The sequence below is a fragment of the Anas platyrhynchos genome, chromosome 1 (assembly GCF_047663525.1).
Source record: "Anas platyrhynchos isolate ZD024472 breed Pekin duck chromosome 1, IASCAAS_PekinDuck_T2T, whole genome shotgun sequence".
NCBI classification, from domain to species: Eukaryota; Metazoa; Chordata; class Aves; order Anseriformes; family Anatidae; genus Anas; species Anas platyrhynchos.
Window position 1 is genome coordinate 153597355 of NC_092587.1, and position 15279 is coordinate 153612633.

The following is a 15279-nucleotide window of genomic DNA, read 5'->3' on the forward strand; positions in this document are numbered from 1 at the left end:
GTATCTTATTGGAGTTACTATGAAAATATATAAATATCTTTAGCTATGAAGTCAGTAGTATTTTGAAAGTTGTACTTTATTTTTGCACAAGGAATTCTTGGACATTAAGAACTAAGACATTAAAATGCATGGGATCATTTGTGAACAACTCTGCTTAGAACATAGTTCATTACTTAACCTATAATTATTGTTATCTGTGGCTGTACTTCAGAATGTAAACTATTCTTCTCCTTTCAATAAGTATAAGATTGTTTAACCTTTGTTCTTCAATTATTTTATATTTGTTGGCATCTCTAGTATGGCAGTTATCACAATAACTACACGAGTGTTTTGCGGTTGCTTTTTTTCCTGAATTTGTTTCTAATTTTTCTAATTTTAAAAATAACTTTACATTCTTCTATAGGATCATAAAATTTGTTGCCAGTATATGTTCCTACATGTTGAAATGAGACATACACCACAGAAAATAGAAGCTGTAGCATTCTGACACAGAGAAATTACTTCGTGTGGAGATTTGCAAGATTTAAAGAAACTTATAGTTATCTATGCTTTGGCAAGACTATGGTTTAATAGCCTTGGAGCCCCTTCAAAAATAGTTTTATTTTTTTTAAAGGAAATAAACAAATCTCTCACTTGCATCAAATGCTAGTTGGAGGTTCAAGCACTTTAAAGGCATCATGTTTTTCAAGCATAAATCTGGTATTAGTTGGCTGATAAGAGTTTCCCACTTAATCAAACTGAGAGATGGCTATTTTGGAAAGTGAACTATTTAACCATAGCAATTTATATTGAAATTGTAAACATCAGATGAATTATATTTTAAAAATAATTCCACTGTTGCTAAGTTCTGTAAAGTGATTCATTCTGATGCCAAAATGTGAATGCAAAGATATAAATCTAATTGAAATTACATCTGGGAATGACAACTTTCAGATTGCATATTTCTGTTAACAGTTTTATAATTTATAGGAATTATATAGCAGGATACTTCGGTAACTTTCTTGTGTATTGCTTATATGTGCTGCATGTTCAGGATCAAATGACACACAGAAAGAGGAAGATGACGATGATGAAGAAAGTGATGTCCAAGGATTTCTTTTCCACAAGTTAACGTGAGTTGACATAAGATATAATTAAACTTTTGCATTTTTTTTCTGGAACCTGAACCAAAATTCAAGTCTTTTATAGAAGAAGTGAGATTTATGTTGCAAATGACTATATTTGCTAAACAGTTGCTTATCCATTTCATTTCAATTATTGCTTTTTGATTTCTAATTCTCTTAGAATTTATACAGTTGTGGGGTTTGTTTTTTGTTTGTTTGCTTTTTGTTTGTTTGTTTGTTTTTAAGTAAAAAATTTGCTCTGAGCAACAGCCACAAAAACTTAGATACAAACATGTCAACATGGTATCCTACGGGAAACGGTTGCTGCTATTTCTGTTTTCAGATAATTACAGATCAAAACAAATAGCAAGCCATGCACTGTAGCCACATAAGGTGTTTTCAAGATGAATAGTTACTCATTTCTTGGGTTTAAGGAGCAATATTTTGAGGAAGATATGATTGTTGTTAGTGTCTTCTTAGTTTGTCATTTCTAGAACTGTGTTACAAGTATGTAAAAAGGGAATTTTCTGTCTTTACTTCCCTTTTCATGTGGGTATTCTTTCTTTGAGGAACCTGGATTGTATTTTAATGCCAGAACAACAGTCTTGATATGTGATTTTTTTTCCCTTTTCCGATAAAAGGCAGCATCCCTTTGATGATAGAAATAATCCAACAGCTAAAAATTGTGGGGGGCGGGAGGGGAAGGAATTCCTTGTGAAACTTCCTTGTATCTACAGTGAAATATGAAATATTATGGAAAATAGTCTTAATGTTTTAAATGTCTGTTTTTAGCTGCTGTTTGCTTCTTGTTCTGTATTTCTTGTAGAAGAGTCTTTAAAAGTCTAATGGAAATTGTTTGCTATTGGAGGGTGTCTTGTCTTTCTTTGTCTTGTCTTTGAGGGGAAAGAAGTCTTTCCCCTCAAAACTTCTTTGCCCAATTATCTTTTGGAAAAAGATATCCAAGGTTTTGGGCACTGTGCTCTTCTTCAAGCCTGACCAGTGATTTTTGTGCTCAGCACCTTGATTTTGTCAGTGATGTTAATTTATAAAAAGCGGTCTCTAACTAGGCGTTCTCATTCCATACAAACAATAGCTTGCTTATATATTTCATGGGTAATACAACAAGCTCTGTTATTTTACAGTTACAGTTCATATATAGTATAGTTACTATTTAATTAAGCATGCAATATGCTATAGTAAACTAACTGTAGAGCTTATAACAACTTTAAGTTTACTGCTGTTTACAGCTGCATTGTGTCAATATTATTTAGACTTTGAGTTCATTTATTCCATCAAGATATTTGTGACAGGGTTTAAGATAGATCACTACAAACCAATTGAACTCTTCCTTGCAATTAACAGGCTTTTAGTCCTCACAAATCACCCTTTTCGCATCCCAAATCCTCATTTGTGTTTTGAGAATGAATGAAAAATTTAATTCTTGCTTGATAACATAACGATATAGTGCTACAGCTGTGTGTAATACGCTAGATAAAAGCAGGCATTTCTGGATGTCATTAATTTGTCTTCATTTTTAAAATGTTTTGGTATAGACAGATGCATCCTGATCTGAAAAATAATCTGAAAGAGTTTAAAAAGCATCTAATTGAAACTACTAACAACATGGAACCGCTGAAGGTTTGGGAGTTACAAGGTATGTATTGCATTTTTCTGAATTAGCATGGTACTCTCAGTTTTCCTTTGATGTATCACCATTAAAATAAAAGCTGTTTTAAAAAGAGACATATAGTTTCATAAAAACAATAAAAATCAAGTATTTAAAGAGAACATGTTCGTATCTTCTCCTAGTATTATGTGAGAGAAATTGAAGGAACATTGAAGTCATTTCATATGATGGAGAATCAGAACTAGCTTTATTGATTTTAAAGACGGAAGTTAAATTGCACCGTTTTCTGCCTGATGTGTTATCTAAGATATTAAATTTAGTTTCAGGGTTGTACGTGAGGGGTCAGGCAAAAAAATAATGTTTTGACATGACCATGGAAGAAATACCAGTTAAGACATTTTGCTTTCTTTCATTTATAAATTCTATTTTTTATCAGTGTGGTGGAGTTGACACACATACATTTTTAATATAACGTGAGATAAAAGAACATGCTTTAAAAAACTTTTGTGTAGCAAAGGAGAGCAATACAGAGATGATGATTTCTGAGCAGTGCCTGTGCTGATGACCTACAAGAGGACATTCTGTAGCTGTAGAAGAGAATTATAAATCCGTCTGAAATGGTGATTTTTGCCCTATTATTTCTCAGAATGCACCATGCATTATGATTACGAGGTAGTGTCATTGTAGCACATAAACTATTTCTATCAGACCTCTCCCATGCCGAGTGTGAAAGAAGATGACAGCAAAGCTTAGAGCTTTTTTTTTAATTGAAAGTATGCAAATACTTTTAAAAATGAGAATATTGTGCCCATTTTCGTCATTATTGTTTTATATGTTAATGTAATTGCTCCTAAAAGACATCTTAATATGCCAATGGAAACAATATATTGATAATATTTCATCTTTCTGAATACATTTGCATTTAAAACAAATCAGAAAAGGAAGATTTGGAAGAAATTTTGAAGTGTGAAGCTGTATCTTCCATGAGTGCTATTTTTTTTTTTTTTTTTTTTTCTGTGCTATTTCCCACATTTCTGCTGTCCTGGGTGGGATGCATGTCTTCAACTATGGGTAGCTGTTAGATACCCTAAGGAATCTAACCTCATCCAGGTAGTTAGGCCTGTCCTGTAGGTCTCTGTGCAGATGTTCTGCAGTGGCTCAAATGGTGAGAGGAAAGTTTGCCAAGGTGCTTACTCTGAGGTCCCTAAAATGTCATGACACTTAAGTTTCAGCAACTACATTTTACCTGTACTTCACTGTTAAACAACAACTGAATCAAAAATGATTTGCCTTCATACTAGTGAAGGAGACTGAGCAATCATCTGTTCTCCAGTTTCCTTTCAGGAAGATTCTGTTATGGGGATTGTTAGCCATATGCAGTCTGAAAATGGCTATTTAAGATAATTTTTAGTTTGCTTGCAGTCTTATACCAAAGAACTCCCCTTCAGTTATAGGATTTATTTTGGTTAATAATAATAATAATAATAATAATAATAATAATAATAATAATAATAATAATAATTAATTCCAGAGAAATCTACTGTGCAAATAAAAAGAAAATTCTCTTTTTGTCTGGTTAAAAAGTTCAACATGATCAAATACTACTCTATTGATGTTCAAGCAGAAACAGCAGTGAAGCTTTGATCCCTTTACTGCCTACCTTCAAAAGCCAGTATAAGATCTGTACTTAGTGGTGGTCTTTTCTGTGGTATCAGGGCTATATAAATAGAAATTAAATTGGCTCTGCACCCCAAGCAGCCAGTTCATACAGGTGTTGAAAGTAGTCAAGCACTGGGATGGATGCTGTTTGTTCGGTGCCAAAGGAACTGACAGTACGTGAGTACATTCAGCGCCTTTTCAGGTAGAATCATAGTCATTTGGGTTGGAAAAGACCTCTAAGATCATCTGTTCCAACCTTTAACTCACTACTGACAAGTCCACCATTAAAGCATGCTACTAAGTTCTGGTGCAAGTGTTTTGATGCTTTTAATCCTGACATGACTACTTTCTATTGTTCATTCTCCATGACTAATTATACAGGCTGTGTTAGTAGCTCAGCTACTCTCTAATTTCCTTTAGCCAGCCTCCAAGTAAAAATCTAGCCAAATTTAACTAAAACTCCCTCAGCTATAGGGGCATACTTCTATTAATAAAGTGACCCTAAACACCATTCAAGAATCCAATTTAAGAGCTGTATGTTTTAGATAAGTAATTAGATTTACTATTCATAATGAAGAATGATGTGCAGGGTATCAATTTGGTATTCTCTTTAATAACTCATTCTTTTATCTGTGTGAATAGCCTCTCACTCCCTAGTGCTTCATTAGCTTTCAAAGCATACTTTGAGGTTTGCTTTAAGCTCAGGATCTTCTTTTCCCAAGGTGCCCTACACTGCTGTCTCAGCTGTGTTGAGTACCACAACAGGGAGGTCTGCAAGTGCACATCCCAGACCAGAGATAACCAGGAAGGTACAAAGACATACCCGCTTTCCTCAGTGGGATTTGAAAATTTGTGCTCTAAGCTGTTCAGCATTAGATGGAAATTGCTAGTAATTTTTAAAGACGTATGCTATGGTCTTTTCAGTGCAAGTCCTAAGTGCACAACAGGTGAGCCATCACTATGTGTAGTAACAGTAGCAACTAGGTATTGCCTCACCTGATCACAGCTTATGTGGCTCTGGAAAGAGATGTGAAACACTCTTTCTGAAAACAGTGATCTCATTATTGGAAGCATTGTTTTAAGTATTAAGAAATTTCTAGTTAACAATCCACCTCTCAAACTCACTTTTTTTTTTTTTTTTTTTTTTTCCTAAACAAGATATATCTTATATCAGGCTAACTTGAAATGCACGCTGTCCTCTTTTCTTCGGGCTGCTTTTTAATTCCTGCCTGCTTCAGAAAGATGGTGCAGAGTTCTGCAGGGCAGCAGCCTCAATGACTTTGTGCCTAGCTCTTTTTACTATATGTGGCGTCCACTTTCCTCAAACTGAGTCGTCTGAGGCCTTCAGTTTCTGTTCAGGCATCTCAACTAACTAACAAATAATGGGAAAAAGCATTATTACTCTGAGGCTGTTAGTCACAGTATATCCAAAGTAGATGGAAGCACCTAGTGTATTATTTCCCTTACCTATCAGTGTCAAAATTGTTGTGGTTTTTTTCCCAGTCTTACGTGCTAGGAAGTGTCACACCCAAGTTAGGTACATGAATTATAAAACATCCTTCTATATGCAAAGTTGCTTCATTCTAAGAAAGAGAGTAGAGGGAAAAAAGGATATCCCCTTTAAAAATTGCCCTAGATACTTACAAGAACTGAATTTTCACAGTCAGTCCTTGTTTCAGGAGTCTCAGTATTATGTTCCTGAGAAAATGTTGCAAACTCTTGATGTTTGTACATCTTACCTGCTTAATACAGCCTTCTTAGATTTATTATATCTGCACCCAGAAAATCCTGTGAAGTCCTGGAGCTGGAAGGATCTTTTTCTTAGCTGCAGTTACAGGCTGCTGTGGGTTGGTCTGTGTCTAGGTTTCAGCATCATACACTTGTGATACTAGTACAGTAGCATGTGATTCATTGTCTATTTTTTTTCCATATGTTTTTGTAAAACTTAGAAATTACATGTACAATATGCTCAAGATAGCCAAGCAGAAATTGTATGAGAAGCCCTGATTTTAGTATTTCCAGCTTCTCAAGGGCCTGTCTTTTCAACCTTAATAATGTTACTTCATAATCTTTTATAATGTCTAATTGAGGCATAAAAAAATATAATGTGTGTGTATGGAAAGGTTTTCTGGTTGTAGGCACTATTGATATTTCCAAACTGTTTTTTTTTTTCAGATCTTAGTTTTCAAGCAGCTGCTCGAATTATGTCTACCCCTGCTTATGATGCCTTAAAGGTGATGAAAGACATAGCTCAGAACTTCCCAATAAGAGCCAGGTATGATATTTATACTTGTTTTTCAAATACTGTGTTTATGTTTGTGTTTGAATTTAATGACAATAATACAGATTTACAGCCAAATCCTGCAGTCAGATATTCATGTTTTACAGCTCACTAGATGGATTCCAGACAATTTAATTGAGTAGATAATAACTCCTGGGAGAGCTCATGATTGGTCTCTTAAATGTTTCCCATCTGATGCATGAGATGCCATGAAGGCATCCTAATCCTTCAGGCACTTATTATTGAAAACCTAGTCCTCTGGGCTTTTCTGGAATTATATTTTCCCAGGTGCAAAGTTCTGTTGAATTAATAGCAAATCTACTTGCAGTCAAAAGAGGCAAAATTTTGTTAATTTCATAGGGGATCTACACAAACTAGCTCAAAGCACAACACTGCTGGTAAGATACAACTGTGGCTACTGTATGTTAGGGTTCTTACTGGGGAAGATCTGTCTCCCATAACAGATCAGTTAACAGAATATCAAGGTAAATGCTAAGTAAATTAATAACATTTCCCTTTGTACTAATATTAAAGATTGCCCTTCCTGTAAGCCAATTGTACTGCAATTGAGAAATGTTTTCCTTTACATTTAATAAGTTCTTCACGTAATCCTATCAGCAGTATTTGCTTGAATTACTGAATTAAATATGATGCTAAATATGGTTCTTAACTCAGTGTGCTTTCATATTCTACAACTCTTGTTTAATTATCGTTATGTTTCATTATCATCTCTGATTATCTGTTAGTGAAAATCAACACTGTAATGGAAAAACTGCATTTTGTTTCAAGAAAGAAAAAAAGTTTTAAAATGCCTGAAACATAATTATTATTAAATGATAAGGTACAAGTTTACACTTAGATTAGCAATCAGAAAATACATCTTTTTATTACAAAATAATGGAAATGTACATAATGTTGAACTGCAAAGCCAGTTCTGTTCTTTAAATGACAGGAAAAAAAGTCATTTCAAAGTATTCCAGGTGACATTTAAGTCACTGATTTCAAAAGTCATTAAGTTGTTACATCCTACTCCAATTCCTGACATGCAGTTGTGGCACTAGAGCAGAATTTACAAATATTTTATTTTTATTTTTCTGGTTAAAAGTATAGGAAGACTTTAAAACTACTAAAAGAGGAGTTGTAGTTCCTGCTCTGCATAATTTCTTCTGTTATTTTTAACATGGGACATTACAAATATTTAAATAATTTTAAAAGTTCGTAGGTCTGCATTCACAAGAATTTTAAACCAAAGGGCCATTGTCTAAAAATGATATGCAACATGTATTTCCCCAGTAATCTAATCACACTTAACCTGTAGAATCAGAAATACTAGTTAAAAATAAAACTAAAAATAAAAAGGGAGATGAAAATATATTACTTAATTACCTTAGATAGATAACTGAGTATTATAATAATACTGTTTCAGAACCGTTTACATTTAGATATGAAAGCAACCATTTTTTCATTATGCAAATTTTGGTTTGAAAATGCTGTATAAATATCTAGAACTATAGTTATGAAAATAAAAATTAAATATATCCTCCTTAAGAATTGAAGGATTCTTTAGATCATAACAAATTAATATAGCATTCCTCTGGGAGTTTCTTTCACTTCATAGTTTATTACCTACATTTTTGTGTCATAGTATTTTCATTTGAAAAGGTTAGTCTGAGGGGGATTTTACAAAATGTCATCAGATGTAGACACTGTAACAACTAATATATTTCATGTTGACATTTTGATAATATTTTATAAGATATTTTTCAGCTTTGATTTTTTATAAATGGTGGTCATGAATATATGCTATGTAGGAATGCAGAAGTAAGTATTATAATACTCAAGTTTTTTGCTATTCATTCATAATTCATGAGCGTTAACATTATGAACATGTGCAAGATTTCCTTTTTTTCCCTGATATGCAGTACTGTATAGCTACGTGTTCTTTCACGTAAGAATTAAGATGCATATATTATCTGATAGAAAATATTTCAACCTTAGAGGCATGCGAGAACATTCCTGTGACATGTAGAACGATCATTAGAATCCATTTACTTTCAGATGGTAAAACTTTTCTGGTTGGTGAGTCCTTATCAGTGACTATTTTGAAAAACAATGCATAAAACTTAGTGAAGCTCTGAACAGATGACTGAACTCAAAACACACAAATGTCTTTCACAAGTACTTTTACTTGCTACCTCAAGTTCATAGGGTGTTCTTCTCGATGACTGGCCAAGACAGAATGACTGAGGCTGGAAGGCACCTCTGGAGGCCATCTGGTCCAACCCCTGCTACAGCAGGGCCACCCAGAGCAGGTTGCCCAGGACCATGTCCAGGTGGCTTTTGAAGATCTCTAAGGAGATCTCCACCACCATTCAGGACAACTTGTGCCAGTGCTCCATCACCCACACAGCACACAAGTGCTGCCTGATGTCCAGCAGGAGCCTCCTGTGTTCCAGGTTGTGCCATTGCCTCTTGATGTGGTATTGTCCCTTACACTTACCACACTTTCTCCCTAAAATCTTGCAAGAATCCTGCAACATGAACTGTCATATACAGCTGAGGAGCTGGTTAATGTTTCTAAACATAGAATCATAGAATATCCTGAGTTGGAAGGGACCCTTAAGGATCATCAAGTCCAACTCTTGACACCGCACAGGTCTACCCAAAAGTTCAGACCATGTGACTAAGTGCACAGTCCAATCTCTTCTTAAATTCAGTCAGGCTCGGTGCAGTGACCACTTCCCTGGGGAGCCTGTTCCAGTGTGCATATTGGTTTGTTTACTATAAAAATAATTAGCAGTAAAGTTGATCTTGCGCTGGCCATTATTTTACTTCCTTGTTAATGTTTGGCCCGCTTTGTCTTGTCCTTTCTGCTTTTTATTATTTTCACATTCATCTTTTATGTTTCTCCTTTTTATCTTTGTAGTTTTTATCATCAGTTTATGCAGATGAAGCACTGATTCTGAGAGTTGCAGACCCTACTAAAAATTATGTTGAATTTAGCAAAATAAAAGTTATAAGCAAGTCATTAAGCTTGTCCACTGGTGATTACTGATAATAATGCATCTGATCTATTTTGTAGCACTGTCTTTGAGATCACAGTTTGAGTTTCAGCTTTCCCATTTTGAGCCAATTTTGAGCTAAGGAAAATACACCAAGTATAGGCTTGTTTAAATACAGCTCCTTCTTGACCCTCTCTTGCCATTTCATTGCATGCTCTGAAATCATGCACTGCTTTGCAGTGACAAAAATAACCTGCCAGAATATGTACAGGGGGTGGATGGAAAAAGGTATTTACATTAAGAAGGAGAAGCTGTGATGAATTTTGTAATATTTATAAACAAAGCTTGGAGATCATGTTGTTTGCACTTAACAAAAAGTCCCTTTGATAACCTGGAAAACGTGAATATTTGTTTAAAGTAAACAGATTTTGCATCTTATTTCTGACATACTGTGAAAAGTATGTGGAATTTATTAGCAAGGTCTATTCTAAGCCATTTTGCTTTTGGGAGGGAAGTGAATGGCTATGTTATTAAATAGCTATTTTACTGCCATAATATTTGAAGTTGAGTTAGTAGATAATTCTTAGTTTGTTTAGTTAACTTCCAGGTTTAAGATGACTTCAATTTTTCTTTGTCCCATACAGATTTGCTAAAACACATATAATTATAATCGTTTTTCTTTGGTGAAAAAATGTGGACAATAGAGTATTTATTTTGGCATTCGTTGGGGGAATCAGATTTAGGGTAGTATAGTTAGGGGTTTCATAAAGCATGGTGAAATTAATTTGCCTCTGGGTGTATTTTACCCAAGCCTAATAGTTATAAACTTTACATACAAGACATTGTGGCAGATGAAGGTAAAATAGTCAAAATAGTCTTTTTACAATGTTCTTGAAAAGTAAAAATGATAAATCAATGGATTATCACTTAAAAGGTAGAATGACTAAGGAAACTGACTTCAAAAGCATCAAATTGTGTCCTTGGCCACCTGTGCTCTAAGGTTGAATAGCATAGAGGTATTAACATCAACTTAAAAGATACAGTTACGATGTTTATTTAGGCAATAGTTTAGATATTCAAACAACTTCCTTTTTTTGTAATATACATGCTAATTTCCAGAAAAGCAAGAGGAAAAATTGAGAGTTGTAAAAAAAAATAATAATAAAAATAAATGCTGATAATATTTCTTCAACAAAACTTAACATAAACTTGAAATTTAGGTTTACTAGAGTACTAGAAAAGATATTTGTTTTGAAAATAAAACATTTATGACACTATGCATTACTCTCTAAGTCTTACTTATAGCATTTTCAATTACAGTGCATTAGATACCATATTAAAATAATACGTTTCAAATTGTTTAATATAGTTTTAAAAATACAGTGGTTGAGTGATACCAATATTTCATTTTTACAGATCGTTGACCAGAGTGCCAGTAGACAAGCAAATGAGAAATGAAATAGAAGAAAATCAGAAGGTTTGTTTTATTTCTTCCAGTACCCATTTCGGTTACTGTCATATTACAGAGTTCGGAGATTTGTAATAGTGCAGCAGCTTTCACATGGTTTCTTTCAGAGCAAAATGGTTAATGTTTTTTGTTTGCTTGTTTTATTTTGTTTTATTTTTTGCTGTTCTTGGTACTTTTCTCTTTCCCTCTTTTTGCTTTACAGAATTAGGCAAGAAAAAACTATTGTTCTGGAGTGTTGTGTTCAGTCTTAAATAGTATACTGTGAAAGCAAGATAACAGTTAATCTTTTATAGAGCTTGGTGTTGAATGTAGGCCTGCTGTTTATGTTATGGTCAGGACATGCTAGTTTTGGGCTTTCCATTTTACCAGAATCATGCATGCAACTCTTCTGCAAGATATTTTGAACATTGTGTATAGTAGGTAGATTTATTTTCATCCTTGCTGCATTGCATCTTTTGTGCTTAGTATCACATGAAGCGGCGTTGCTCTTGTGTTTTTGGCTGGTCACTTCAACCAGTGCTAAAGTGTCACTTTGCACTGTAGAGATTTCCTGACAAATGCATTTTCTGTCTGAGCTCAGAGATTGAATTTGTTGTTTCACTTAAGTGTTAAATATTAGCTACTGTGCTTTTAGGACTGGTCTCCTGAAATGGCAGGTCGAAGATCAGCATCATTGTGTTTTTAAATGAATCTATTAAGATCTATTTGTGTCTATATCACTAGACCATGTAAATGTTCCTTTGACATGAATAGTACTTCCATGGCATTGTCCTCAATCTTCCTTTAGATTAGTATTTATTACCCAGTTTTTAGTTGCCATTGCTGTTGGCGTGACAGATATTGCCAATGTCTGTGCTCGAGTAGTAGGCCTTCCTACAAGTGGCTGTTTCCTGTCAAAGAGGAAGTGTAGTGAGCAAACCCTGTAGCTGGTTTTGAAAAATCTGACTTCTGGCACGTGCAGGTTAAGTTCTGAGTAGGCAGCATTCTCCTGATTTTCAGTCTGCGACTCATGCGTTTGTCAGAATATGTATTTTTGTATGATGCTAAGACTGACCAACCACTACTGTGATGGGGTTTCTTACTTTTTTACTTAAAGCACTCTTGTACTTTTTTAACATCTCTGTGTATCATTTTGCTTTATATCCATTCTGGTCTTTGTCTTGCCAAGACTACTGTCTCTAGGGGAATGCCTTTCCAGTTTCCTCCACCTTCCAAAAAAGTGAAAATGAACCATGTCCCTGTTGTGCTGTGAAGCCCACTGATGCAGTCTTCTCATAAGGAGCCTCCACTCCAGCTACATTTCACATTAATGTGTTAGAGCTCTCCACCATGCAAAACTAATGTAAGACTTTCTGGTCTTAAGTATTCCTGCCCAAATAGTGGCAGACTCAAGCGTTGCACAAACAATTGTGTCAGTAGATGGTAGTGGTTTTGTCAACAGATGATTGCACATGGGATCGGTGCATTGAAAATACGATTCGCATATCCCAGCAGATCACCTTGGGCCCTTCAGCTTTCTTTTGTGCTAGGTGCTTGTTTGGTTCTTGAGTAGATGATGCACTTCAGTGTTTTTGCAGAGATCTCTGAATGCACTGTGGAGACTTCTTGCTTCTTGCTCTGGTGAGAAGTGCCATGGTTTCTCCACAAGGCAGTGAATCAATATCTGTACCCTGCTTCATTGCTTTCTGTATACATCTAAGAAATACATTTTTCTATATCTCATTGTTGTTAAGCTTGTAGTCAGGACAAAACAAAACAGCTCTGATGATCATAGTTTCTCCAGAGTATATGAGTGTTAAAATCAGGTCCTTCCTTGTTGCTTGGTATGGTCTTTAAAATATCTTGCTTCAATTAAAGCTCTGTAAACACAAAAAACAAAAACAACTTCTTAAGCAAAAACTACTCTGCTCCAAAACACATAAAAAGTATATCAGGAATTAAAATGGCTATTATTACAAAAGATAAGGACTAGGCAAAATAATGAAGACTTGGATTGAAATAAAGATACCTGCATTTAGGCACATCCGTATATGTATCTAAACTCCTCTTAAAAAAATGAAGCTGTAGTCCATGTACATCAAAAACAATTTTTCTCCCTCAGTGGTTGTTCTGTGGGATGTGACTGAGTTGCCTAAACCTGGATTTCTGATGTCATTTGCCATGTCAGGGGGTATCCGTAATAGCCACACAGGTCTGGTGAACACGGCCATGGGGACATCCATTCCCTTCTGCCTGATTTGTATTTTCCAGGTCAGAAGCCTTATCCTGAGACTTTTCAGTGCCTCAAATGACATTGGATATCTTTGTGGTTGGTCAGCTGAACCACTGGCATGATTCCATAGACTGGATTGAATGCATTAACTATAACACGATTTAAGGCACCTAAATTTAAGTTTCATATACTATATCCTACAGGTCTTTAGACAGCTAAAAACCAAAATCTGTTGAATAAAAGTAGGGAAACTTCCTGAACACTGCTGCTAGAGCACAATAAATTGGCATGTGCATTCTTGAACTGCAGTGCATCCATCTAGCAGCAGGAGAGATATGATCTCATGCTGTGTGTAGCTGAGTGATTCCCTCTCAAGATAATGAAAGTTGAATAGGAAATGTAACGGGAGGAAATAAAGGTATTAAAAGTTGAAAGGCATGTGATGATTTAGATGTAATGAGTTGATATCCAACTAAAAAATAGACAAAGAACTGCTATGGGTAAAACAAAAAAGAAAATCTCATTAAACACATCTCAAAACTTCCAGTGCAATAATTTGCTGACAGTTTAGCAACAAAATACTGTGTGAGTATTATTAGCAGTAAATTCTAGTCTTAGGTGTCTAAATACTGCTTCCATCAAAGTTGTTAAGGCAAATGGATGAACTTCTGAATAATCAAATGCCTATTACCAAAGATGTGTAATGTGTCTCAGCTCTGAATCAGCCCAGTTTTTGTCCTACAGTACCAAAGGATTTGTAAACATGTAGAATCCCATTGCAATACCTGTTGGCTGATTCTTTTATCTTTGTTCTTGCATTTGTTTCAGTTAGCATCAATTCTTGTATGACCTATATCAGGCAGTTGCAATCTTATCAGCATCTCTTTTTTTGAGTATCTGGGCTTATAGGGATGACCAGTAAGCTTTCAGTCACGGTATGAGATCTCTTAGCCTAAACGGTGATTTCAGGGCTTCAGGGAAAGGGCCTGTTCTCACTGCCTGGCTTTTCTCACAAGATCTGAGTAAGGGCCCTGAAAGATGCTAGTAAGATTTTGCAAGGCTGGAATTCTGCTTATATTTGCTGTTCACTCCCTGAGTCAAGTGGTATTAATGGGGAATTTTCTGCAGTCACAGCACTTTGTGGTACAACCGTGGTATTAAAATCATGGTCAGAGTTAGATTCGCTAACTACAGGAATATTTCAGGTCTATCCAGGACTTTGCTTCTCTGCTTAGTGCAGAGTGGAAGTGAGACTTTGGGAGGGTATTTAATTTTATGTGAAGCTAGGAAAAATGTAAATGTCAGACACCAGCTACTACTTCTCGGTCTTGTTTTAATGGTTGCATAAGCTTTACAGCTTTCAATATTTTCCTGATTTTTCTCTCATTAGTTCAGAGGCAATCTCATAAGCGAAGTCATACACACAGCCCGAGTTGCTTGCTTTAAGTGTGCTTTTGTTGAAACTGCATTTTTTGTTCACTGTTTTGTTCAATAAGCGAGAATTAAATGAGAAAAAAAAAGTCTCTTTTATTTTGTTTGTTTGTTTTGTGTGTGTGTTTTGTTTTTTTTTTTTTTCCTTGCATACTTACAACGCTTTCTAGTCCTCTGTTGGGAATTAAGACAGATCTGGAAATCTGACAGCTCCTCATGGTGTTAGTTGGAATAAACTGCTGTTCTTGCTCCTGTTACTTATCTTGCTACAGCCACTGTCGATAGTTTGAACAGTGTGGTGCCTCACTGCTCTCTGAGAAAAAATGATAAGGCAGTCCTTACTCACTAAATACTTCCTTCATCTTGTGTTTGTTTGATTTTTGTGGTTTTTCTCTTTGCAAAGCAGGGATATGCTGTCCCTTTCTGATTTACGGTCTTTTCAAGATCTCTTTGTTAAATGAGATTGTATGTTTCTATCCTGTCTTTTCTACCTTCC

At 35.1% G+C, this 15279-nt stretch overlaps 1 protein-coding gene across 2 annotated transcripts in view; it reads left to right on the forward strand.

Moving 5' to 3' along the window:
- The window catches only part of UGGT2 (UDP-glucose glycoprotein glucosyltransferase 2), an 86248-nt gene that overhangs the window by 16536 nt on the left and 54433 nt on the right, over positions 1-15279 (forward strand). For both annotated transcript variants that reach the window (XM_038177664.2, XM_072032453.1), the window contains exons 7-10: positions 1034-1112; positions 2657-2757; positions 6565-6664; positions 11089-11149. In XM_038177664.2, the coding sequence (XP_038033592.2) occupies positions 1034-1112; positions 2657-2757; positions 6565-6664; positions 11089-11149 (341 nt within the window). The remainder of the gene's footprint in view (positions 1-1033; positions 1113-2656; positions 2758-6564; positions 6665-11088; positions 11150-15279) is intronic.